The sequence below is a fragment of the Seriola aureovittata genome, chromosome 11 (genome assembly GCF_021018895.1).
Source record: "Seriola aureovittata isolate HTS-2021-v1 ecotype China chromosome 11, ASM2101889v1, whole genome shotgun sequence".
Classification (NCBI taxonomy): Eukaryota; Metazoa; Chordata; class Actinopteri; order Carangiformes; family Carangidae; genus Seriola; species Seriola aureovittata.
The window spans coordinates 3,923,214-3,950,763 of record NC_079374.1 but is presented as its reverse complement, the minus strand read 5'-3'; the positions used below and the strand labels follow the sequence as shown (position 1 = coordinate 3,950,763).

The 27,550-nt window shown below is 40.0% G+C and overlaps 6 protein-coding genes across 6 annotated transcripts; 2 read left to right on the top strand and 4 right to left on the bottom strand.

Annotated features, from left to right (window-relative positions):
- The first annotated feature begins 419 nt into the window (after positions 1-419).
- LOC130177632 (trace amine-associated receptor 13c-like) lies at positions 420-1,618 on the top strand. Its single transcript, XM_056389527.1, has 2 exons — positions 420-595; positions 802-1,618. Exons 1-2 carry the CDS (start codon positions 420-422, stop codon positions 1,616-1,618), a joined length of 993 nt encoding a protein of 330 aa, XP_056245502.1.
- A 2,841-nt stretch (positions 1,619-4,459) lies between these two features.
- LOC130177917 (trace amine-associated receptor 13c-like) lies at positions 4,460-5,650 on the bottom strand. The gene is made up of 2 exons (XM_056389930.1): positions 5,475-5,650; positions 4,460-5,267 (listed from the first exon to the last, which is right to left on the bottom strand). Exons 1-2 carry the CDS (start codon positions 5,648-5,650, stop codon positions 4,460-4,462), a joined length of 984 nt encoding a protein of 327 aa, XP_056245905.1.
- A 2,768-nt stretch (positions 5,651-8,418) lies between these two features.
- LOC130177912 (trace amine-associated receptor 13c-like) lies at positions 8,419-9,623 on the bottom strand. The gene is made up of 2 exons (XM_056389924.1): positions 9,448-9,623; positions 8,419-9,235 (listed from the first exon to the last, which is right to left on the bottom strand). The coding sequence occupies exons 1-2, from the start codon at positions 9,621-9,623 to the stop codon at positions 8,419-8,421; spliced, it is 993 nt and encodes a 330-aa protein (XP_056245899.1).
- A 2,802-nt stretch (positions 9,624-12,425) lies between these two features.
- LOC130177631 (trace amine-associated receptor 13c-like) lies at positions 12,426-13,587 on the top strand. Its single transcript, XM_056389526.1, has 2 exons — positions 12,426-12,601; positions 12,771-13,587. The coding sequence occupies exons 1-2, from the start codon at positions 12,426-12,428 to the stop codon at positions 13,585-13,587; spliced, it is 993 nt and encodes a 330-aa protein (XP_056245501.1).
- Positions 13,588-18,657: 5,070 nt separating this feature from the next.
- On the bottom strand, positions 18,658-20,065 carry LOC130177719 (trace amine-associated receptor 13c-like). The gene is made up of 2 exons (XM_056389642.1): positions 19,896-20,065; positions 18,658-19,477 (listed from the first exon to the last, which is right to left on the bottom strand). The coding sequence occupies exons 1-2, from the start codon at positions 20,063-20,065 to the stop codon at positions 18,658-18,660; spliced, it is 990 nt and encodes a 329-aa protein (XP_056245617.1).
- Positions 20,066-23,005: 2,940 nt separating this feature from the next.
- Positions 23,006-24,270, bottom strand: LOC130177720 (trace amine-associated receptor 13c-like). Its single transcript, XM_056389645.1, has 2 exons — positions 24,018-24,270; positions 23,006-23,807 (listed from the first exon to the last, which is right to left on the bottom strand). Exons 1-2 carry the CDS (start codon positions 24,188-24,190, stop codon positions 23,006-23,008), a joined length of 975 nt encoding a protein of 324 aa, XP_056245620.1. The 5' UTR covers positions 24,191-24,270.
- Between the last annotated feature and the right edge of the window lie 3,280 nt (positions 24,271-27,550).

Genomic DNA, 27,550 nt, shown 5'->3' with positions numbered 1-27,550 from the left:
GCCAAGGCAGACACTCTTCCCACTCTGCTTTCAACCTGGTTGGGATTACCCAAGGCAAAACAGGCCCAGGCAAAGGGGTCAGACCAACAGTTATTCCAGGAGCCTCGAAACAGAGCTACCTTGCACAAAAAAAGGGCTGCTGCTTTGTGGGTCTATCACATGCAAGGCTAAAAGTAAGAGTCCAGTGTGGCCACCTGGGCAGCTAGCAGAGACATTTACATCATGAACTTATGCAGGGCACATTAGTACACAAAAGGTCAGTTACTGAAACTGAAAGAAAACTGTCACCAGAGAGCGAGAGGGAAGGAAGGGGGGTGGTTAGAGATAATTCAAAGTGTGATGGAGCACTTCAGGCAGAAAGCTGACGGAGCTCAGCAGCCTCTCATCTCCTCTGATCCTCTGATGATCTGACGATGACGATGATGAAAACCATCGAAGAAGCTGAGCTCTGCTTTCCACAACTCCTCAACTCCTCCTGCAGGAAGACCATGCGTCCTCGCTCTGTATCTATGCTCACTTACATCATACTGTCCTCCATCTCTGTGCTGACTGTGACTCTCAACCTGCTGGTCATCATCTCCATCTCCCACTTCAAGTAGCAAAATATTTCATGTGTTTCTGAGTGTGATGCACGTACAGAAATTCATGGGTCATGGGAAATTTCCAGATGTGATGATGTGTTGATATATAATTTTAATCACTGCTTTGTTGAATTTTACCATGGATTATGTCTCTTAAATATCATGATGGAGTTGCTACTGTACAGATGCTAACACATATGATGTTCCTCTTTCAATGCAGGCAGCTCCACACCCCCACCAACCTCCTCCTCCTCTCTCTGGCTGTCTCGGACTTCTTCGTGGGCCTCCTCATGTCCTTTCAGATTGTGATCATAGACGGCTGCTGGTTCCTCGGTGACTTCATGTGTGTTCTGTATTATGTTTTGGTCTACGTTATTACCTCTGCCTCGATAGGAACTATGGTGCTCATATCAGTCGACCGCTATGTAGCTATTTGTGATCCTCTGCATTACGCCACCAAAGTCACTCAGAAAACAGTTAAAGTGTGTGTTTGTGTGTGTTGGCTGTGTGCTGCTGTCTGTCACAGTCTGCTGCTGATGGACAACTTGACACAACCGGGCAGGTATAACTCCTGCTATGGAGAGTGTGTGGTTGTTATTGATTATGTTGCTGGACTCGTTGATCTGTTTTTGTCTTTTTCTGGTCCTGTCACTGTCATCACACTTCTGTATCTGAGAGTATTTGTGGTGGCTGTGTCTCAGGCTCGTGCCATGCGCTCTCACATTGCAGCTGTCACACTCCAAGGTTCAGTGAAAGTAGCTGCTAAGAAATCTGAGATGAAAGCAGCCAGGACTCTTGGCGTCGTTATCGTTGTGTTTCTAATATGTCTCTGCCCATATTTTTGTGTCACACTTACAGGCCAAGACACTTTGCTCAATGCTTCATCTGTTGCGTTTGTAATATGTCTGTTCTATTTCAACTCCTGTCTAAACCCTATCATCTACGCCTTTTTCTATCCCTGGTTTAGAAAATCAGTTAAACTCATTGTTACACTTCAAATAATGAAGCCTGGCTCCTGTGAGGCCAAGATAGCATAGAGAGAGTGGAGCCACTCAATCTTGAGACGTATTTAAGACAGTCAAATAAATTCAAGGATCCTTATCCAAATAAAGAAATGCTGTTGGCATTTTTTGATGCCAAAATGTTGAACATAGATACTGGAAGAAAAATGTGACATTTTCTAGGCAGAAAAATCATTTCTTCATGCAGCAGTGTCAGTGATTTAATCTAAATATGTAGAAACTGAAAAGCAGGACACCTTTAATGTAGTGTTACAGGAATATGTTATGTCACATGAGTCAGTTTTCCATAATTTCTCATTTTGTTATGTCACTGAAATTTGCATTATTATGTGCACTTTAGTGATACTTTACATGTGCATTTATTTAAAAACAGCGACAGACATCCTCAGTAAGTCTTCTCTGTCTGAAAAAGGGGAAACAAAGGGGAAACACTGAGTTTGTATGGATCATGCTTGTGTATTCTGCATTGTAAATTCACACAACATAAGCCAGGTAAGAGAAACAAGTGTAAGGCAGAGGTGGAAAATGTACTGTATAAAAGCACATCATCAACTTTTTCTCCTTAAATTTTAATATCTGTGGAAATGTAAGCTATACATATTTTATAGTAAAAACATTTAATAATAACAAATAAAAATTATATTACACACATGTCACGCATTTGGGCTCATTATTATCAAAGGGTGGGACATGCTAATGTACTTAGGAAATGGACACAAGATAGTGACACATTCAACCTGGGCTCCTAGATGCAGAGACTCACACACAAATCATCAAACTAGGTAGAACAACAAAAATAAAAGACGCCTCTGCTGGATTTTTAATGCACTACCTCTAGTTAAAATCATATTTAGACTGATATTTACTCCTTTACTATAAAGAGCCCTGTATTTGTCTGCCTTATTTCTGACTGATGTTCAATTCCAGTTTTCTTTTAAACTGAGATTTAAACACTCTGGAACACTGAGATTAAAAAGAGCTAAGAGTCCTGATGAACAAATCAGCAGATAGAGCTTGCAGCAGACATGCAACTGGATATGTAGTTACACATTAAAGTCAACAAAAAACTGCAGCCAAACCTGGAACAATGTGGAAGACTGACAGTTCTTAAAGGCTCAAGTTGCTGACTTACAGCAGGTATGTTATGTGAAAGAAGGAGCGTGATAGTTTCTTCTGACAGGTATGACAGGTCTCAATGGGAGTCTATATTTGGCTGGTAATAAAACCTGCTTTATCATATCGTATCGTGGCATATGGTATCACATTGTATCGTATCGTATCGTATCGTATCGTATCGTATCATATCGTATCGTAGCCACCTAATAGCTTGGGAGCATTTTTCCATTTCTGTACAGGTAAATCTATAGGAATCACACAGGGATGCAGGTCAACATTTAAATAACAGTTGCAAATTCTACCCACTCTCTGTTTCATAAGACTTTGATATATTAAGTCAAGACATATTAGGGCAATCATTATATATCATATATATATATACAGTATATATATATATATATACAGTATATATACAGTATATTTAAATAAAACACCACTGGGCAGGCCTGTTGGTTCACTAGGACAGACATATTTATCAACTCTAACTACATTATGCTGCTCGGATATGATTTTCAGGTTATAGATACATGTTGTAAATATAAATTAGGCTACTTTCTTTATATACCTATTTCAGAGTGTGGGATATGTTCAATCTCGGAAAAGTCTGCCTGAAACAACGAAATGGCATCAGTTTGGGACTTAACTGCATCACCCTACTGAAAACCTGTCATGGTTTGCTATGGCAAACACTTTTTGTTAGTTTTGTTTTGGAATTTTTGCACTTACTGTTTTATTTTGTAATTGGTTTCCTTGTGTGTCCTAATGTGTTTCACCTGTGTTCAATCACCCTTGCCTCCCTTGTCTATATAGTCTTTGTGCTTTCCTTTGTCTGGGTTGGTTCATCTGTTTGTTTCTGGGTTCGTCTCCAAGCTGTTCAAGTCCTGTTCATCTCTGGGTTTGTCCTTGTTTTGTTCTTGTTGCCTGTTTATCCCTGCTGTCTCGCTGTTGTTCTCTGGATCTTGTGTCAAATAAACCTGTCTGCACCGTCCCCAATGTGTTGGCTGCATTTGGGTCCGACTTACCTTTAACCCGTGACAAAACCTGACGATATAAACACTTGACTTCGACATTTGTCAGTGTAGAGGTTTGTTGGTCAAAGGTTTTATTGCAGTGACATCTTTTAATGACCAAAATTTGGGTTTTTGGACAGAGCAGCTATTGAAAAAAATGCTTCATTGCATTTGGTTAAATGCATTTAGTTAAACAGCACTGAGAAGAGGCCCAAAGGTGAACCATGTGGGAGCAGAGTCCTGTAGGGATTCACTTCCCCAAAACCAGACTCACATTCATAACTATCTTTCAACAATCGGAGTTAGAACCACGACCCGGTTCATAATGAAATATACAGGCTACACACTAAAATTTCTCATTTAAAAAGCAACTTTACTTTCAATTCCTTTTTGCTTTAGAACACACTACATTGTAGTTGTAAGCAGATGTAAGCATTTGTTAATATATTAACAACTATGAATGCTGCTGTGAACACCCATACGTGGAGGCTGCTGTACGACCAGACAATGAATGGTAATATAGTAAAACATAGATATAATAATATAAAATATGTACTCACAGAAATGTTGACAAATACTTTAATAGATAATTATGTCCTTGCAGCTGTGTTAAACTGCATGACATAATTTATATTTGTCCAGGCTTTGGAATTTGTAAATTCAGTGATATCAGTACATGTTTCAGTCCTTCACAGAAAAGCTGTCATGTCAGTGACTACGGATTCTCTCTCTACAGTATGCAGGTCTCACAGGAGTCAGGCTGCAGTATCTTAAATGTGACAATGATCTTGACGGATTTCAGAAACCAGGGGTAACAAAAAGCATAGATCACCGGGTTTAGACAGGAGTTGAAATAGAACAGCCAGGTCTCTAAGGGGACAGTGGTGACAGTGTTCGGGCCTGCGAGAGAGGTGCAGTAATACGGGCAAAGGCACGTCAGAAACACAACTACAACAACACCAAGAGTCCTGGCTGCTTTCATCTCAGATTTCTTGGCGAACACAGTCTCTGAACGCTGACGCTTGAGAGCTGCGACATGAGAGCGCATGGCGCGAGCCTGAGACACAGCCACCGCGAATACTCTCATATACAGAACAATGATGACAGTGACAGGACCAATAAAGGTCAAAACAACGTCAACAACTCCTGCTATATAGTTAATGACAACTACACACTCTCCAGTGCAGGAGTTGTACCTGCCTGGTTGTGCGAAGTTTTCTTTTATTACGAGACTGTTGTACAGAACAGAACACACCCAACAAAGACAAGTGCAGATTGAGGCTCCTCTCACAGTGACTTTGTTGGGGTAATGCAGAGGGTCACAAATGGCTACATAGCGGTCGACTGATATGAGCACCATGGTTCCTACTGAGGCAGATGTGATGATGTAATCTAACACACCGTACAGAGTACACATGTGGTCACTGAGAAACCAGCAGCCGTCTGAGAGGAGAATCTGAAAGGACATGAGGAGGCCCACGAAGAAATCTGAGACAGCCAGAGAGAGGAGGAGGAGGTTGGTGGGGGTGTGGAGCTGCCTGCATTGAAAGAGGAACATCATATGTGTTAGCATCTGTACAGTAGCAACTCCATCATGATATTTCAGAGACATAATCCATGGTAAAATTCAACAAAGCAGTGATTAAAATTATACATCAACACATCATCATATGTGAAAAATTTCCCATGACCCATGAATTTCTGTACGTGCATCACACTCAGAAACAGATTAAATATTTTGCTACTTGAAGTGGGAGATGGAGATGACGACCAGCAGGTTGAGAGTTGCAGTGAGCAGAGAGATGGAGGACAGCACAATGTAAACAAGCACAGCCTCAGACTCAGAGCGCTTTTTCTTCCAACAGGAGGAGTTGAGGAGTTGTGGGAAGCAGAGTTCAGTGTCTTCCAGGGTCTCCATCATGAGAGAAAAGGATGATGAGAGGAGAAGTTGCTGAGCTGCTGCAGCTTTGTGACCAAACCTCTCACACATACAGCTGATTTATCTCTTTTCTCCTCTTCATCCATTTGTGTCTGTTCTGCTCTACGGCAATTCTTTCTTTCAATCAAACTGAAGTCCCTCCTCTTTGTTCCTCTGAAGTCATCATTTTCATCTTGCACTTCCTTCTGTCAGTGAGTGTTTAACTGTGACAGTACACCAAAATACAAAATACAGCCACATCTGTAACAGGCCAACAGAAGGAATGGACAGGCCCCAACCATTGACCTCAGAAACACCACTTTATTAGCATCAACTAAAATACATGCATACAGCAGGCATGAGGTTCTCTGGTGATGAACTGACATGTTTACTTTAGAAAGAGCATGACCTGAAAAGGACTAGGCAAAGAACGGAAAGTTTCTGGACTCATGTTGCCTCACAACTGCAATAACATCCCCTGTTTGATTGATTGGGACAATATCTGTCAAGAACTGCCCTCTAACAGTTCTTGCCTCACTGTCATCCTCAGTTTCTATTGCTAATTTGGAGCCTCCGAGAACACCTGGCTGACCCTCCACAGGGAGGCTGGCAGAGGAGGAAGAAGGGTGAAGGTGTTTAGCTTCACTTACTGCATCTGTGTGATAAATTGTGCAGCATCTAGCTGTCCAGGTAACTGAAAACCTGGATGCTCCTCTGACACTGGGGAGTAAGTTCATTGTCAATGTGTTGAAGGAACCGATGTGACCTGCCCCATAGCAATGTCTTCTGTATCTTTTAGCATACAAGCTAGAAGGTATGGACAGGAAGTGCCAAGGCCGGTGAGTACATACAGGAGCTAATACGAGCAGCATGTGAGTTTGCTGTTGTACTGAACAACCTAAGCAGCAACCACATCAGATTTTGTTCCGTCATAGTAAGCCCAGGTGAGAAAGAGACTCTGACTTGTAATATATTCAGCACCCAGACTTAGGGTATTCATCGGGGGACAGAACAAACACAGCTAAGCAAAACAAATCAGTACAACACTTCAAGAAGTTCCTACCAAACTTTTATGTCAGTGTACATCCTTCATGTATGAAACTCATACTTGTCAAACTTTGTCAAAACACCCACGCAGTTACTGGTTTCATTGAACTTGACAGATCAAAACAAGAGCAATTAAACCTTGCTAACTTTGCTATCAAAATAGTATTTTGTCTGGATGAAGGATTTTTGCAATCAAATTCATATTGTATTGTATCATATCGTATCCTATCATATCGTATCCTATCATATTGTATCGTATTGTATCGTATCGTATTGTATCGTATCATATTGTATTGTATCGTATCATATCGTATTGTATCGTATCATATCGTATTGTATCGTATCATATTGTATTGTATCGTATCATATCGTATTGTATCGTATTGTATCATACCGTATCATATTGTATTGTATCGTATCGTATCGTATCTTATCGTATCACATCGTATCGTATTTTAACATATCGTATCGTGTCGTATCATATCGTATTGTGACGTATCGTATCGTGTCGCATCGTATCGTATCGTATCGTATCGTATCGTATCGTATCCACCCAGTGGCTTGGGAGCATTTTTTCCATTTCTGTACAGGTAAATCTATAGGCATCACACAGAGATGCAGGTCAACATTTAAATAACAGCTGCAAATTCTACCCACTCTCTGTTTCATAAAATTTTGATATATTAACTCAAGACATATTAGGGCAATCATTATATATTATATATATATATATATATTTATATATACAGTATATATACTATATATTTAAATAAAACACCACTGGGCAGGCCTGTTGGTTCACTATGACAGACATATTTATCAACTCTAACTACATTATGCTGCTCGGATATGATTTTCAGGTTATAAATACATGTTGTAAATATAAATTAGGCTACTTTCTTTATATACCTATTTCAGAGAGTGGGATATGTTCAATCTCAGAAAAGTCTGCCTGAAACAACGAAATGGCATCAGTTTGGAACTTAACTGCATCACCCTACAGAAAACCTGACGATATAAACACTTGACTTCGACATTTGTCAGTGTAGAGATTTGTTGCTCAAAGGTTTTATTGCAGTGACATCTTTTAATGACCAAAATTTGGGTTTTTGGACAGAACAGCTATAGAAAAAATGCCTCATTGCATTTGGTTAAATGCATTTAGTTAAACAGCACTGAGAAGAGGCCCAAAGGTGAACCATGTGGGAGCAGAGTCCTGTAGGGATTCACTTCCCCAAAACCAGACTCACATTCTTAACAATCTTTCAACAATCGGAGTTAGAACCACGACCCAGTTCATAATGAAATCTACAGGCTACACACTCAGTTAAAATTTCTCAATTAAAAAATTTAAAAAGCAACTTTACTTTCAATTCCTTTTTGCTTTAGAAAACACTACATTGTAGTTGTAAGCAGATGTAAGCATTTGTTAATATATTTGTTAACAACTATGAATGCTGCTGTGAACAGCCGTACGTGGAGGCTGCTGTACAACCAGACAATGAATGGTAATATAGTAAAACATAGATATAATAATATAAAATATGTACTCACAGAAATGTTGACAAATACTTTAATAGATAATTATGTCCTTGCAGCTGTGTTAAACTGCATGACATAATTTATATTTGTCCAGGCTTTGGAATTTGTAAATTCAGTGATATCAGTACATGTTTCAGTCCTTCACAGAAAAGCTGTCATGTCAGAGACTACAGATTCTCTCTCTACAGTATGCAGGTCTCACAGGAGTCAGGCTGCAGTATCTTAAATGTGACAATGATCTTGACGGATTTCAGAAACCAGGGGTAACAAAAAGCATAGATCACCGGGTTTAGACAGGAGCTAAAATAGAACAACCAGATCTCAATGGGCACTGATGTGACACCAAACAGGGTGTTCTGGCTTACAAGAGAGGAACAGTAATACGGGCAAAGGCACGTCAGAAACACAACTACAACAACACCAAGAGTCCTGGCTGCTTTCATCTCAGATTTCTTGGCGAACACAGTCTCTGAACGCTGACGCTTGAGAGCTGCGACATGAGAGCGCATGGCGCGAGCCTGAGACACAGCCACCGCGAATACTCTCATATACAGAACAATGATGACAGTGACAGGACCAATAAAGGTCAAAACAATGTCAACAATTCCTGCTATATGGTTAATGACAACTACACACTCTCCAGTGCAGGAGTTGTACCTGCCTGGTTGTGCGAAGTTCTCCTTTATTACGAGACTGTTGTACAGAACAGAACACAGCCAACAAAGACAAGTGCAGATTGAGGCTCCTCTCACAGTGACTTTGTTGGGGTAATGCAGAGGGTCACAAATGGCTACATAGCGGTCGACTGATATGAGCACCATGGTTCCTACTGAGGCAGATGTGATGATGTAATCTAACACGACGTGCAGAGTACACATGTGGTCACTGAGAAACCAGCAGCCGTCTGAGAGGAGAATCTGAAAGGACATGAGGAGGCCCACGAAGAAATCTGAGACAGCCAGAGAGAGGAGGAGGAGGTTGGTGGGGGTGTGGAGCTGCCTGCATTGAAAGAGGAACATCATATGTGTTAGCATCTGTACAGTAGCAACTCCATCATGATATTCAGAGACATAATCCATGGTAAAATTCAACAAAGCAGTGATTAAAATTATACATCAACACATCATCACATCTGAAAATTTCCCATGACCCATGAATTTCTGTACGTGCATCACACTCAGAAACAGAACAGAACAGAACTATTTTGCTACTTGAAGTGGGAGATGGAGATGACGACCAGCAGGTTGAGAGTTGCAGTGAGCAGAGAGATGGAGGACAGCACAATGTAAACAAGCACAGCCTCAGACTCAGAGCGCTTTTTCTTCCGACAGGAGGAGTTGAGGAGTTGTGGGAAGCAGAGTTCAGTGTCTTCCAGGGTCTCCATCATGAGAGAAAAGGATGATGAGAGGAGAAGTTGCTGAGCTCCTGCAGCTTTGTGACCAAACCTCTCACACATACAGCTGATTTATATCTTTTCTCCTCCTCATCCATTTGTGTCTCTTCTGCTCTACGGCAATTCTTTCTTTCAATCAAACTGAAGTCCCTCCTCTTTGTTCATCTGAAGTCATCATTTTCATCTTGCACTTTCTACTGTCAGTGAATCTTTAACTGTGACAGTACACCAAAATACAGCCAAGTCTGTAACAGGCCAACAAAAGGAATGGACAGTTTAAGGAGGGAAGGCCCCAACCATTGACCTCAGAAACACCACTTTATTAGCATCAACTTAAATACATGCATACAGCAGGCATGAGGTTCTCTGGTGTAATAGCAAAATAATGAACTGACATGTTTTCTTTAGAAAGTTAAATCCTAGAGCAAGACCTGAAAAGGACTAGGCAAAGAACGGACAGTTTCTGGACACATGTCACCTCACAACTGCAACAACTGTGCAGCTTCACTTACTGCATCTGTGTGATAAAGCGTGACTCATCTAGCTGTCCAGGTAACTGAAAACCTGGGTGCTCCTCTGACACTGAGGAGTAAGTTCATTGTCAATGTACTGAAGGAACCAATGTGACCTGCCCCATAGCAATGTCTTCTGTATCTTTTAGCATACAAGCTAGAAGGTATGGACAGGAAGTGCCAAGGCCGGTGAGTATATACAGGAGCTAATACGAGCAGCATGTGAGTTTGCTGTTGTACTGAACAACCTAAGCAGCAACCACATCAGAGTTTGTTCCGTCATAGTAAGCCCAGGTGAGAAAGAGACTCTGACTTGTAATATATTCAGTACCCAGACTTAGGGTACTCATCACCCATGGGCAAAAGGAGGTCTTACATCAGGAGTAGAGAGGGGCTGTGAAAAAAAGGCTGGTGACTCGGCTGTTCATCATCAAGACTACTAGATGAAGAATCAGTAGGCCTTTCCACCATTTCTGTTCCCGGAGAGCCCCAGGACTGATTTCCATCTCTCCCTAATCCGCCCCACCCACCTGATTATATCTAGACTGGTTGAACATATCCATAGAGCATGGAAAGGTGGAAAATCTCTCCCAAACCAGATGTTGGCACCACTGTTCTGAGGTATCTTCTTCTACTGCCTTTCAAACTTGATTCACAGACCCAGTCATTCTTCTTACTGGTGCAATAGGAAGCATCTGCCCTGGGGAAGACAGGATAATGCTGAAGGGACACCCAATGTTCTGTGCTACTGTGTCTCATATCACTGTCCTGACTGCTGGCATAAAGGGTGTGGTTGCATGATGTTGCTAATGTCCAGCTCTGGTTACAAAGCATTCATAGAGACACATAAGCAGGGACAGGACTCAAGCAGATATAAATCTGCGGAAAAAATGTGCAACAAAAACAAAGGTAACTCTGATATGATCAGTGGTGTTTTTGATTACATTAAATTTAAGGATGTTTCCATTGATTTGTCATTCTCTTTATACATATGAGGGGGACAGAACAAACACAGCTAAGCAACACAAATTAGTACAACACTTCAAGAAGCTTTCTACCAAACTTTTATGTCAGTGTACATCCTTCATGTATGAAACTCATACTTGTCAAACTTTGTCGAAACACCCACGCAGTTACTGGTTTCATTGAACTTGACAGATCAAAACAAGAGCAATTAACTTTGCTATCAAAATAGTATTTTGTCTGGATGAAGGATTTTTGCAATCAAATTCATATTGTATTGTATTATTATTATCGTATCCTATCATATTGTATTGTATCGTATCGTATCGTATCGTATCATATTGTATCGTATCATATCGTATCGTATCGTATCATATCGTATTGTATCGTATCGTATTGTATCATATCGTATCGTATCGTATCGTATCATATCGTATTATATCGTATCGTATCGTATCATATTGTATCGTATCATATCGTATCGTATCGTATCCTATCATATTGTATTGTATCGTATCGTATCGTATCATATTGTATTGTATCGTATCGTATCATATCATATTGTATTGTATCGTATTGTATCATATTGTATTGTATCATATCGTATCATATTGTATTGTATTGTATCATATTGTATTGTATCGTATCGTATCATATCGTATCATATCGTATCATATTGTATCGTATCGTATCGTATTGTATCGTATTGTATCGTATCGCATCATATTGTATTGTAACATATCGTATCATATCGTATCGTGACGTACCGTATCGTATCGCATCGCATCGCATCACATCGTATCGTATCGTATTGTATCCACCCATTAGCTTGGAAGCATTTTTCCATTTCTGTACAGGTAAATCTATAGGCATCACACACGGATGCAGGTCAACATTTAAATCTAACACACCGCACAGAGTACACATGTGGTCACTTAGGTGGGGGTGTGGAGCTGCCTGCATTGAAAGAGGAACATCATATGTATTAGCGTCTGTACAGTAGCAACTCCATCATGATATTTCAACAATGATTTCAGGACCCTCGAAACAGAGCTACCTTGCACAAAAAAAGGGCTGCTGCTTTGTGGGTGTGGCCACCTGGGCAGCTAGCAGAGACATTTACATCATGAGCTTATGCAGGTTCACGGCACATTAGTAAACAAAAGGTCAGTTACTACTACTGAAAGAAAACTGTCACCAGAGAGCGAGAGGGAGGGAAGGGGGTGTGGAGAGATAATTCAAAGATGTGACGGAGAGCTTCAGGCAGAAAGCTGATGGAGCTCAGCAGCTTCTCATCTCCTCTGATGATCTGACGATGACGATGATGAAAAACATCGAAGAAGCTGAGCTCTGCTTTCCACAACTCCTCAACTCCTCCTGCAGGAAGACCATGCGTCCTCGCTCTGTATCTATGCTCACTTACATCATACTGTCCTCCATCTCTGTGCTGACTGTGACTCTCAACCTGCTGGTCATCATCTCCATCTCCCACTTCAAGTAGTCGAATCTTTTTTTTATTAGAACATATCAGAACATAAAAATAACCAGATGTCAAGACTGTGAAGGAAAAGTGTGATGTTTTTAAATAATGCTTTTCAATCATGGCTGTAATCTGCTGGATCATCGACACTACGACAATAATTATGTTGCTCTCCTACCTCTCCAGGCAGCTCCACACCCCCACCAACCTCCTCCTCCTCTCTCTGGCTGTCTCGGACTTCTTCGTGGGCCTCCTCATGTCCTTTCAGATTGTGCTCATAGACGGCTGCTGGTTCCTCGGTGACTTCATGTGTGTTCTGTATTATGTTTTGGACTACATTATTACATCTGCCTCGATAGGAACTATGGTGCTCATATCAGTCGACCGCTATGTGGCTATTTGTGATCCTCTGCATTACGCCACCAAAGTCACTCAGAAAACAGTTAAAGTGTGTGTTTGTGTGTGTTGGCTGTGTGCTGCTGTCTGTCACAGTCTGCTGCTGATGGACAACTTGACACAACCGGGCAGGTATAACTCCTGCTTTGGAGAGTGTGTGGTTGTTATTGATTATGTTGCTGGACTCGTTGATCTGTTTTTGTCTTTTTCTGGTCCTGTCACTGTCATCACACTTCTGTATCTGAGAGTATTTGTGGTGGCTGTGTCTCAGGCTCGTGCCATGCGCTCTCACATTGCAGCTGTCACACTCCAAGGTTCAGTGAAAGTAGCTGCTAAGAAATCTGAGATGAAAGCAGCCAGGACTCTTGGCGTCGTTATCGTTGTGTTTCTAATATGTCTCTGCCCATATTTTTGTGTCACACTTACAGGCCAAGACACTTTGCTCAATGCTTCATCTGTTGCGTTTGTAATATGTCTGTTCTATTTCAACTCCTGTCTAAACCCTATCATCTACGCCTTTTTCTATCCCTGGTTTAGAAAATCAGTTAAACTCATTGTTACACTTCAAATAATGAAGCCTGGCTCCTGTGAGGCCAAGATAGCATAGAGAGAGTGGAGCCACTCAATCTTGAGACGTATTTAAGACAGTCAAATAAATTTAAGGATCCTTATCCAAATAAAGAAATGCTGTTGGCATTTTTTGATGCCAAAATGTTGAACATAGATACTGGAAGAAAAATGTGACATTTTCTAGGCAGAAAAATCATTTCTTCATGCAGCAGTGTCAGTGATTTAATCTAAATATGTAGAAACTGAAAAGCAGGACACCTTTAATGTAGTGTTACAGGAATATCTTATGTCACATGAGTCAGTTTTCCATAATTTCTCATTTTGTTATGTCACTGAAATTTGCATTATTATGTGCACTTTAGTGATACTTTACATGTGCATTTATTTAAAAACAGCGACAGACATCCTCAGTAAGTCTTCTCTGTCTGAAAAAGGGGAAACAAAGGGGAAACACTGAGTTTGTATGGATCATGCTTGTGTATTCTGCATTGTAAATTCACACAACATAAGCCAGGTAAGAGAAACAAGTGTAAGGCAGAGGTGGAAAATGTACTGTATAAAAGCACATCATCAACTTTTTCTCCTTAAATTTTAATATCTGTGGAAATGTAAGCTATACATATTTTATAGTAAAAACATTTAATAATAACAAATAAAAATTATATTACACACATGTCACGCATTTGGGCTCATTATTATCAAAGGGTGGGACATGCTAATGTACTTAGGAAATGGACACAAGATAGTGACACATTCAACCTGGGCTCCTAGATGCCGAGACTCACACACAAATCATCAAACTTGGTAGAACAACAAAAATAAAAGACGCCTCTGCTGGATTTTTAATGCACTACCTCTAGTTAAAATCATATTTAGACTGATATTTACTCCTTTACTATAAAGAGCCCTGTATTTGTCTGCGTTATTTCTGACTGATGTTCAATTCCAGTGTCTTTTTTAGGATGATATTATCTGTAACTAAAACTACGTTCAGAGGTGATGAAGCACTTTTTTCAGCCCTGAGTTGTGTCGGTAGGTCTTCCCTTCAATCTCTATTACCCCAAACAACCTGTAGCAATAAGGTAGGGCAGCCTGTATGAGGCCTGTGGAAACCAGGGAGAAAAATAACTTGTTGCACCATATACTGCTCTTTCTTAGCTTTCTCTCTTTGCTCAACAAAGTGAAAAGTAGTGGAACGAATGTTACTGTCAGGTCATAGCCACAGGGTCCAGCAGCATGCACATGTTGAACAGGTGAATTTTTGCAGCAGTAGTGGCAGAACAGTTGAACATATGATGAAAGACTTGAACATGTGATGAAAAGAGCAAATCTCTCTTGCCTTGAAGGGGCCCTTCACATATTTTACAAGTCAAAGTAAATGTACAGGGAGAACTGTGACCACGCTGCCTGGGAGAACGATTGAATATCCTCTATCGCTTTTGAGGAAGCTTTGTTTTTTTCTCCTTTTTTTTGGGCACAAATTTAATGTGTGTTGATGACTGTTATCTTCATTAAATGCTTTAATTTAGATTTCTTTAGCTTGTGTTTCAATCGTCTCAATAATGCTTATTGCAAGTTACCAAAGACTTCATACTGTTTCAGGCCAAGTTGTGATACATTTTTACCTTTAAAGTGCTGCCACCACCAGAGAAGGACTGGAGTCTACAACCCTGGGTAGAAGACTGGGATTAACACATTCAAGGGGCAAACTTGAATAAGAGGTACAAGCCGTAGTTTGCCTCAGCTGACATGGTTTAGTTGGCAAACTTTGTTTTACCTAGTATGTCAATCTGGTATTCAGCACCTGTACTTGATTCTCCTCAATTCAGACACAGGGTCATCGGGACTAAAACATGTTCTTTCTCACACAAGGAAGTTGCTGATAAGAGCCAAAAAACTGAGCTTTAACCACTCTGGAAACTCTGAAACACTGAGATGAAATAGCTAAGAGTCCTGATGAACAAATCAGCAGATAGAGCTTGCAGCAGACATGCAACTGGATATGTAGTTACACTTTAAAGTCAACAAAAAACAGCAGCCAAACCTGGAACAATGTGGAAGATTGGCAGTTCTTAAAGGCTCAAGTTGCTGACTTACAGCAGGTATGTTATGTGAAAGAAGGAGCGTGATAGTTTCTTCTGACAGGTATGACAGGTCTCAATGGGAGTCTATATTTGGCTGGTAATAAAACCTGCTTTACAGGCTTGTTTTTCCCATGAGGGACACTTGTCCTTATCAACAGGTATGTTTTAGTCATCAGATAATCGCCCATGCTGTCAAACCTTAAAGTCACCCTGTGATTGTTTTGCTGTATGTTTGCATTTAGTGTTACTCACAAAACACATTATGTGTATGCATATGTGTGTGTAACCTTAAGATCAATCATCTTAAATGCATTTCCTCCATCATAAACCTGCATTGTTTAGATCCATGGTTCTTAACCTGGGCGTATCATGGGGTTCATGGGAAACAGTTCTAAAATAAGTTAATGAGCACACACAAAATGTGAGTACATGACATACTGGCATAACGGCACCATATATAGGCTGGTTGATAGAAACTCCCATACAGACCCACTCAGGGTCTCAAACATGTGAGGAGGAGTGTCACCACTTAGGAACACTTACATAACAGATAATACCCTGAGGATTGTAAAGGATGAACATACAGCTGAACCTCAGTCACTGCAGGTGTCCCTCAAAAAGCTCTTTGAAACTGTGAGGACTGCCCAAAGTGACCTCACAATGATGGTTTCGAACCTAAATTTGTCCACGCAACCATAGCAAGACATGTCACATGTACATGCCCTAACAGAAGTTGATCTGCAATAAAGCTACTGTGATTTCTCCTGCTAGAACAGAACAACACAGACAACAGTAAAAAAAAAAAAAAAAAAGGGTCATTCAAAGAAATGCAGTTTTTGGCACTAAAATTTTGTACCCTCTGAGGTTGGTCTGTCATGCTTAATGCCTCTCAGGGGAGAGTTGCTTTGCAATGGCAGAGCAGTTTTCAGTGAAACATTAGTCTACAGCTTAAGGCTCTAACTGTTGTAACCAAGCTGGGCAAAAACAGGTTAAAATAGAAATTAATAAAGTTATAAACAATTGAACGTTTGACTTAAGATTTAAGTTAATGCTTTTATTTCTGTTTTTATATATTGCAGTAATGATAACTTAGTAAAATCTTTTATTTCACTCATTCACACTCCTTTTTAAATTTAACACGTTTACGTTTGGCAGTGCGTTTTTTGCGAGCGAGGGGAGGGTCCATAGTTGAGACGGACAAGAGCTAGCAGTAGCCGCTCGGTTGAAAGAACGTTTTGCTAAACAAAAGAAGAACGGTCGAGATAGAGACTGAAGTCAGAGCTGTTGCCAGGTGACGGAGAAGCGGTTTCCCTGCAGAAGCCACGAGACCGCCGGAAGTGCCCCTTTGTACTTGCTTCGGTAAACTAGCTTCCCAACTCTATTTTTGCTAGTTTTGTTGTGTGTTAGCAACGAAGTTATTTCCACCTAAAGCTCATTCTAGAGTTTTACTGTGGTTTGTGAATATCAAGTGTCTAAAGTGTCTGAAGGGCAACGTTTTTGTTGCATAAAATGTAAGTTTCGTAGTAATTATTCACCGTGTTACTGAAAGAAACGTGAATTTCTTCCTACGTACTCCTTATGTTGCTAGATAATTTATTTTCCAAGCAGTATTTTTAATAAGAAACGGTGAACTGCGGAATTTTGAAAATTATTGTGTGTTTATTTTTGCTTTCACTGACAAAGTAAAGTTTGTAGGTGTAATGTTTTATGTGTAAGATATGTTTCTATGTTTGCACAAATATTGGTTAAGCTTGAACAGTTTAATTCTAATTTTTTTTTTTACAACAAAATAATTTTACTATCATTAAGGGTTTCTAGGTTGAACTAGTGAGTAACATAGTTCTCAATATGTTATGTGCAATAAGTATGTGCATTCAGTCTGCACTCTACTTTGATGATGTTATGATCTAGGAAGATGTACAACTTAAGAGGAACATAAGACGACATGAAAGAAAGCAGAGCATAGACTACAAGTCTGTTTTTAAATGCAGGTCAGGTCTTTCATTGAGTGGGAAGATCCAGTAAGGAAGATCCAGCAATTCCAGTAGATGGCGAGCCTCCCAGCCTGATTTCCAGGAATCCGGATTTACATGGCAGCTGAAACAGCGGGATGAGCTATCTTCATTGTGGTAGGATTGTACCAGTCTCCTGGATTGGTACCAGCGTGAACACACATTATTCTTAAAGAGTGCATTCTGACATATAAGATCTCTATCTGATCTGACCTCGAACAAAGTTGACTTAAAGCGGGAAATCTCATATAATAAGACAAATTTCTTAGGTTTAAAGGGGCCAGTATTTATCTTTCATATTCATGTTCTTATGATGCAAGTTGCCTTGTTTTGCTACTCAAATGCAAATTGCAGTTACAGTACAACAACTGAACTTAATTCACTTGTGTTGATACTGTTTTGTTCATTGTTTGTGCACTCAAAACTTAGCTCCTTCCGAACTTAGAGCGAGGTGTACTCACCCAGGAGTGGGTTAGGTTTTGCCCTTGTGAGCTCTGCTGCTCATATGAAATTTGTTTGCATGCTAATGTTGACGCTGTAGCGTATGTTATTTGGGCTTAATGGTTGGCTAGCTGGCTAGCAGACCAGTGGCTCTCAACTGGTGTGCTGAGAAGCAAGATAGTGTGTCTCCGTCCCTGAAGTTGTGACATTGATGAGAGAGCTACCTTAATAGCAATTTTTTCTGTTTTTCCAGTTTACTAATTCTGTCCCGATAAAACCACATAATGCATCAGCTAATGTTTTTGTGAAGTGAAAGTTCAAGTCTACTCTAAAAGCATGGAAGATTAGGGCTGCTCTGTTTGCCCAGTCTATGTTTATCAATAGAGCTGTACACATTCTTTCTCTCTCTCCGTTTATTGTCCACATCCCTCCTCGCATAGTCTGTTAATCCTGAGAGAGAGAACATGATTCATGAATCTTTGAAAACGTAAACATGTAAGAACATCAACTCGATTACAACAGTGAATACATTTCCATCTTCACAGAAGAGTTTATTGATGTTACTCATCACTACAGTATTTTAGTATCACTGGAGTCAGGCTGCAGTATCTTCAGTGTAACAATGACTTTGATAGATTTTCTAAACCAGGGATAGAAAAAGGCATAGATGATAGGGTTAAGACAGGAATTAAAATTCAGCAGCCAGACTACAAAGGGTGTGGATGAACTACTATCTTCAATATCCTGACCCACAAGGGATGGGGAGTAATATGGACAGAAACATATTAGAAACACAACTATGACAACACCAAGAGTCCTGGCTGCTTTCATCTCAGATTTCTTAGCAGTTAATCTCACTGAGCGCTGGAGTGTGACACCTGTAATATGGGGCCGCACAGCTTGAGCCTGAGACACAGCCACCACAAATACTCTCATATACAGAAATATGATCACAGTAATGGGGCCAATAAAGGTAAAAACAAAGTCAACAGCTCCTGTGATGTAGCTAAGGACAAGTATACACTCTCCATAGCAGGAATTCTGTGAAGAAGATTGTCTCAGAAAGTCTTTTAAAATGAGACTGTTATATAGAACAGAGCAGATCCAACACAGACAAACACAGATTCTTGTTCTGCCCAGAGTAACTCTGGTGGTGTAATGTAGAGGGTCACAAATAGCCAAATAACGATCAATCGATATGAGCACCATATTTCCAACTGAAGAGGAGGTGATGGTGAAAACTGCAACATAATACAGAGCACACATTAGTTCACCCAGGAACCAGCAGGCCTCTGTGAAAAAGATTTCAACCGGCATCAGCAGGAGACCCACAAGGAGGTCTGAGACAGCCAGGGAGAGGATGAGGAGGTTGGTGGGGCTATGGAGCTGCCTGGGGAGGAAGAATACAATCACACATAAGATTATCATCAATAGCAGTTACAGGCTTAGTATGTTTAACAATAAATTCTGTTTACATTTATTTGAATATGTAATATTATCAAGCTAGGATTTTAAAACAAAAAGCAGAAAATTCATTTAAAAGAATTTAAATCAGTGCTCCACTTCAATGACATTACTTCACATGAATTATCATTATGGAAATATATTAGCGTAAGCTGATTACTTCTGGAGTGCCTGCTTTACATTTTGTTGAATACATCATATATTCCAGCTAGGATTTTTAGAACACAAAATTAACCGAAATATTCACATTAAAGGGCATACAATTGAAATCTATCTCAAGTGACATTACTTCACATAAACTATCATCATGAAAATATATTAGCATATGCTGAGAGTATATCTGCCTGAAGTGGGAGATGGAGATGATGACCAGCAGGTTGAGAGCTGAAGTAAGCAGAGAGATGGAGGATAGCAGAACGTAAACAAACATTGGATCAGACTGAGGCGGCGTGGGTTTTTTGCAGGAATTGTTGAAGAGCTGTGGAAAGCAGAGTTCAGTTCCATTCTCCATCATCAGAGAGAGATGGAGAGAAGCTGCCGAGTTCTGGCAGGTTTTTGACCAAGACTATCCATTATACAGTTGAGTGATGTAAGTTTTTTTCTCCCATCATCGCTCTATTACTGCGATTTTTTTTCCTCCAACAGGGACTGAAGTCCCTCCCCTCAGCTTCATCACCTCCCTCTGTAGTCTGTGCCTGTCTGTGTACACAGTTGCCTTCAGCATTGATAGGCTATTACTCATGAAGTGTAACCAATCAGTGTGGGTGGGACATTGCTCCAGACCACCCAGTGGTGACTACAGACAGCGACAGGCACCTGGATTAGAGCTGAAGTAGCACATTTTTAAATTCAATTATTAAATTAAATTTAAATTACATACAGCCAGGCAGATAATTAGTCAATCAACCATTTAGATATGAGTGACATGTTCAAATGTAGGATAACTAGCACAAGTAGAGCAGAGTCATTAAAAGGAGCTATTTGTAAGTTTTGCTATTGCTACACAGTTAATGTTAGCATGAACAGCTGTTACATACCAGTCAAGAAAGACACATTGCGAGTTCCGCATAAAACTAACTTCCTTTAGCTGTCCGGAAAAACCCATGTGTGTGTTGAACTGAGTGACAGTAATGTAGTTTATACCAGATACTAATTTAACTGTTTAACTGATTTACTGTACATAGATTCAGAGATTTACAGAGGTGCATTGCATTCATAAAAGAAAAAGATTTTTAAGTGCTTCATTATAGACATATTAAAGCTCATATTCATTGTGTAGATAGGATAGACGACTAAAGCATGTTGCATCATTATGCTCTCCTTTTCAAACAGCGATGATTGATAACCACCTTAACCTTTTCTCAAAATTACAAGATCAGTACTTCATGATTACAAAATTAAGATCTCATAATTATGAGCTCTGTATAACATAAATGTCGAGAGCTTTTCCCTTATTCATCCGTATGCATGCAGTGTGCTTCTATATAAGTATAACAAGGGTTATGAGGTTAACTGATTTTCTAAACCACGGATAGAAAAAGGCGTAGGTGATAGGGTTTAGACAGGAGTTCACATAAATCAAACTTATTACAAACGTTGCAGATGAAGTATTCATTAAGTTATCTGGGCTTGTGAGAGCAACACAATAATATGGACAGAAACATATTAGAAACACAACAACAACAACACCAAGAGCCCTGGCTGCTTTAATCTCAGATTTCTTATCAGTTACAAAAGTGACAGCCGTAACCTGGAAGCGCATGGCACGAGCCTGAGACACAGCCACCACAAATACTCTCATGTACAGAACAACAATAACAGTAATGGGAACAATGAAAGTCAAAAAAAGATCTGTAAGTCCAGCAATGTAGGTAATGCCAAGGATACACTCTCCAGAACAGGAGTTATACCTCCCTGGTTGTTTCTTTATGATTTAGACTTTGTAAGACTATTGAACTTGTCCAACACAGACAAACACAGATCTTAACTCTTTTCTGAGTTACTTTGGTAGAATAATGCAGAGGATCACAAATAGCCACATAGCGGTCAATAGATATAAGCACCATGTTTCCTACTGAGGCAGAGGTAATAATATATGCTAGATACTGATACAGAACACACATGAGGTCACAGAGGAACCAGCAGTCGTCAGTGGCCGTAATTTGAAAGGTCCTTGTCATACATCTGATTTATCTCTTTCCTTCCTGCCTACTCCTATTGCCTCACCTCCACTGCTGTTTTTGTATCCAAAGAGACAAGCACCTTGTTTTCTGTGCTCATCTTCCTCAAACTCAACCTTCATTTTTTTCTCCTTGTCTTCTAACAAAATTTTAAACTATGACGTTTTTTCTTTTCAAGTACCTGATGATCGACAGTGACTCCAAACATATTTTAGTATTGGTTATACTTGATGTAAGTTCAACATGTGACATATTGGGTTATATAATTTTGGTGGATGGGCTGAAGACTTTGGTTCGTCCTCATGTCAATGTTCCATAAAGCGCAGCCCTGTCCCAGCGCACAAGTCATGACAGCACAATAGTACAAGGCCAAGTAACTTAGGCATACAATTTATTATGTTGAAATTATGTTTATTACTCTGACATATCACACTAAAGGATAGGTCCACATTTTGTCAAGTCTGTTTTAAGATGGTATTTGCATACTTATACGTACATTGAACTTTGAACTTTGGATTCCACTTAACTAAATACTTCTTCTTACTATAATTGTACCCTATTTAATTTTCTCTCTGCGTCCCCGTCATTCTATAATGTGTGAAATTGGTTCATGAAATTCAGGTATCCGATTTCATACGGGCTACAGTACATTTTGATGTCATTCATATTTATTTTTATTATTCTGACTCCTGAGTGAGGCAACAAACATTGCAGGTAGCCTCTGCCTATTTTTCTCAATCAGCTCTGTGGTAACAACCCTAATTTTGTAAGCTCCGTGCAACAGCTGTCTGGAGAATATGTCAATACACCTGGCCACACAACTCATGTTATTACTTTGATTATGGTTGACAGCCAGATATCTCATGCACATCGGGCTAAAACATCATTCGATCTCATTCATACCAATTTTTAGGTTGATTGATGTAGTGTAATGTAGGGTGAAGATATTGTGGCGCTCAAGGCCTTGAAAAGCCACAAAGCTGGATCATGTTTTAGCAAACACAACAAAAATGTGAAACAGTCATGACATTAACTGCACAGTAATATGAACAAACCCTAAATAGCTTCACTGTTTCAGCTAAAATAAAAAGGGAGTCATTCTAAGAGAATAATGTAGTGTAACAGACACAATGTTAAGAGATGATTTGCATCTAATAGTGACAACAATATGCAAAACTCTTTATACCCAGAGTTTTACATGTATGATTTCTTTAAATCACCAACCAACAAGTACATTTTTCTGTTCATAGTAACAGTCTCATTTCAGTGTCTCTCTACAGTATGTTGGCGTCACAGGAGTCTGGCTGCAGTATCTTCAGTATAACTATGAGCTTAACTGATTTTCTAAACCATGGGTAAAAAAATGCGTAGATGATAGGGTTTAAACAGGAGTTCACATAAATCAGACTTATTACAAACGTTGCAGATGAAGTATTCATTAAGTTATCTGGGCTAGTAAGAGCAACACAATAATATGGACAGAAACATATTAGAAACACAACAACAACAACACCAAGAGCCCTGGCTGCTTTAATCTCAGATTTCTTAGCAGTTACAAGACTGACAGCTGCAATCTGGGAGCGCATGGCACGAGCCTGAGACACAGCCACCACAAATACTCTAATGTACAGAACAACAATAACAGTAATGGGAACGATAAACGTCAAAATAAGATCAGCAAGTCCAGAAATATAATTAATCCCAATGATACACTCTCCAGAACAGGAGTTATACCTGCCTGGTTGTTTCAGGTTGTCCTTCAGATTGAGACTTTGAAGGGATATAGAACCTGTCCAACACAGACAAACACAGCCTTGAACTGTTTTCTGAGTGACTTTGGTAGAGTAACGCATAGGATCACAAATGGCAACATATCGGTCGGCAGATATAAGCACCATGTTTCCTACTGAGGCAGACGTAATAATATATGCTAGATACTGATACAGAACACACATGAGGTCACCGAGGAACCAGCAACTGTCAATGAGCATAATTTGAAAGAACATGAGGAGGCCCACGAAGAAATCTGAGACAGCCAGAGAGAGAAGGAGGAGGTTGGTGGAGTTTCGGAGTTTCCTGGAGAGAAAGACCAGCAATACATCATTTTATATGTAATATCAATTATAATTCAGATAAAGGCAAATCTGAAATTGAAGAAAGAATATTTAGGAAAAAATACTCTTTTTTTCACAGTTTGAAATCAGGCAATCACTGTTTGTGTACCACAGATTGTTAACTTTTCATTACTATCTACCAGTTTTATAATTTAGTGAAATATTTATCTACCTGAAGTGGGAGATAGAGATGATGACCAGCAGGTTGAGAGTCACAGTGAGCAGAGAAATGGAGGACACCAGAATATAAATCAGCATGGCCTCAAAGTGAGGACGTTTTGTCTTCCTGCAGGAGTTGTTGAAGAGTTGTGGAAAGCAGAGTTCAGTTCCCTCCAAGGTTTCCATCACCAGAGAGAGGAGGCTGCTGAGCTCCTGTAGCTCTTTGACCAAAGGTCTCTGTCATACATCTGATTTATCTCTTTCCTTCCTTCCTACTCCTATTGCCTCACCTCCACTGCTGTTTTTCTCCCTGAAGAGACAAGCACCTTGTTTTCTGTGCTCATCTTCCTCAAACTCAACCTTCATTTTTTTCTCCTTGTCTTCCAACAACATTTTAAGCTATGATGTTCTTTTCTTTTCAAGTACCTGATGATCGACAGTGACTCTAAACATATTTTAGTATTGGTTATACTTGATGTAAGTTCAACATGTGACACAGTGGGTTATATAATTTTGGTGGATGGGCTGAAGACTTTTGTTCATGCTCATGTCAATGTTCCATAAAGCGCAGCCCTGTCCCAGCACCTCCGTTGCTGTTTTTCTCTTTGAAGAGACAAGCACCTTGTTTTCTGTGCTCATCTTCCTCGAAGTCAGTCTTCATCCTTTCTCCCCACCTGTTTCTTCCAACATTTCCTGGTATGATGTTTTGCCTTCTTTCTATTTTCCTCAGTCTTCTTTGCACTTCAGAATTGTTGATAATTTTTCCATCAAATTGACAGTAAGAAGTTTAGGTCAACCCTAGTACATGTCTGGACCGCCTATGCTGAAATCCTGATTTTATAACCACAAAGTCGTCTGACAAAAACACCAAACACATAGATTAAAGACAAAGACTTGACTGTTATTTCACCTGTATTTACTGTAAAATGATCACTCAGAGAGAAAGTTAGAAGAGACAGACTTTCTTTCTTTTTAAAGTTATTTCTCAGGCTTTTGCGCTGCACCAAGTTAGCCACTGGGGGGCCCTGAGACCGACTATCTTTCTTATTTCATCTCTTATGCTGATTACAGACAGAACGCAACTTGCGCTGCACTCACCGTCAAACTGTCCTATCGTGGTGCAAGCTATTAGAAACAATGGGTTTCAGAGCGCAGCAGTGCCGTTGCCGCGTTCTGTCTGTAAGCAGCTTTATACAGAGAACAGGCTCCGTCTGTGACCCACAATAGTTTAGCCTGCATTAACTTCAACCCCAGAATGTAACAGATGTTTATTGGAGACAGGTCTTTATGTCTAACTCCCTCTGTTCGATATGTAGAATTTGGTCATAGCAGTATTTCAGTGCAAATCCTCTTTTTGAGTTGCTCCCGTTTTGCTGTGTTAAAGTTACTGCATTATGTGTTAATACAAACTGGGAAGTAATCCTTTATGTCTTAACAGGGCTTTTATAGCTTTGCTGCAATAAGTGTATCATCTCATTTCCGCTTGCTGGTTTATCTTGTTGTTTACATGCTATTCAGATCTGCTAGTTTCTTTAGCTCAGCAGTTACCGATGGCATTTCTCTCTCCCGCCCCCTCTCCTGCTCTCTCTGCTTGGTGTGTCTTATGTTTAGTCATCTCTCTGTCTCCTTTAATAATAATGATACATGCAGTAAAAGTAGTTTATTTGTTGTAATGGAGGCTCAGTGTAATGGAAGCTCTCCTCTGCTTCCCTGCAGTTCCTGAGCAGCCGGGAAACCAGAGCGATTTATTTGGAACACAATCTTATAAAAAAAAACAGGTAGTTAAATGAGCAACCACTGTCCCGCTCTGTGCCTCCGGAAGTCAACGACTATTTCATTGGTTTCATTACTCGTGTCGATCAGTAGGTTGTTTGTAGAATACCACTCTGACAGCTTCTGGACCTCGTCTCTGTATTAGATCATAATATGCTCTTTTATTGTTTTCTTCGAACATGAGTATTTGATAACAGTAATTACATTTAATGCCTTTATTCAGATAGGGACAGTGAGAGAGTGACAGGAAAGTTGGGGAGAGAGAGGGGATGACATGCAGCAAAGGGCCATGGGTCAGACTCGAACCCATGGCCGCTGCAGTAAGGACTGAGCCTAAGTGGTACGCGCTCTACGTGCTCTGCCAGTTGAGCCACAGGTGAAGTAACATTTCCAGTTAACTATTTACAACATAAAACAGTACATAGCCAAAGATTCACTCCTTCTCTGTTCTTAGTATCAGCCACTAACAGCTGTTTCTGTTAGAAGGAGTAACAGTCAGTCGGGGCCTTTTCATGGGATCAACTCAGCTGACACATGACTTGTCCTGATTCAACTTTAGGGTCTGCTAAGGCAAAGAAGGGTCTTTTATTTTGAAAAAAGGAGGGAATTCTTGGTTTCATGAAGAAAGCACTGACCACACTCACCAGAGAGATAACAGTAGCAGACGTGTTACTCTACCACCAAAAGTGTTGCTATACTAACAATATCTGCACCACACACACACACACACACACACACACACACACACATGCGCGCGCACTTCGACCTGACTTGACACAAGCCTGTGAGACTGGATTTGGATCAAGCAAATTTAACAAAACAAACATCCACCTGCAGCTAATGGCTCTCTCATGACTCGCTCTCATCAAAGTTTCACACCTTGTTGTATTAATGTCAGATGACTCTAATCTCAGGGGGATTGTTCCAATCAGAGGTGTTAAGAAAAACATCTGTGTTTCAAAGCAAACACATGACGTAAAATCCACACATCACCACATGATGCGAAATCTTGAACGTAACACATGATGTAGTCTCTCTTGACAATACCAATGATTAACCACAGCACTCAGTAAGTACATTTAAAATAAATTAATAATAACTACATTTCCATGTAGTTCTAAAAAAAATTGGTGTCTCTTCGTTTCTTACTTGGGAAGTGATCATAATTAACCATATAACAGTTTTATTTAGTTCATTCATGTACTGCCTCATGTTAGAGGAGAAAAAAAGCTTTTACAAGACTTCAATGTCAATAAATATTTCTGGATTTTCAGATGATCACAACTGTCTTGGAGTGATATAATGTGTTCATCCTGTGTGGCCTCTTCTGTCACTGCAGCCTCATATCCATGCTGCAAACCACCACCCACCCCCCCACCCCCACCCCCACCCCCCCAAGCTAGCTGTCACGATTGAATTCTGATTTCTGCATTGATGGTGTTCATGCAGCGAGGAATGTGACTGTGCATTAGGCTTAGTCATCTAGATCTGCAGGGTGTTTTGAATATAAACACAGGAACTGGATATAGCTTGTTCTCCATTGTAAATGCAAACAGGAAGCCAAAACAAAACAGTTATACGCAAAACTTCTGAACCAAGATTGCGTTGCACATTCTATCCTATCAATAAATTGCTGAGTTTGAACATAAAGTAACTAGTAACTTGTTACTAATAAGGAACTACTTGCGAGTTTCCGTCATCATTTACTAAATTATCTTGCACCATTAAAATTTCAGCAAATTTGTAGTGAGTAAAGACTTAAGGAATGTGTAA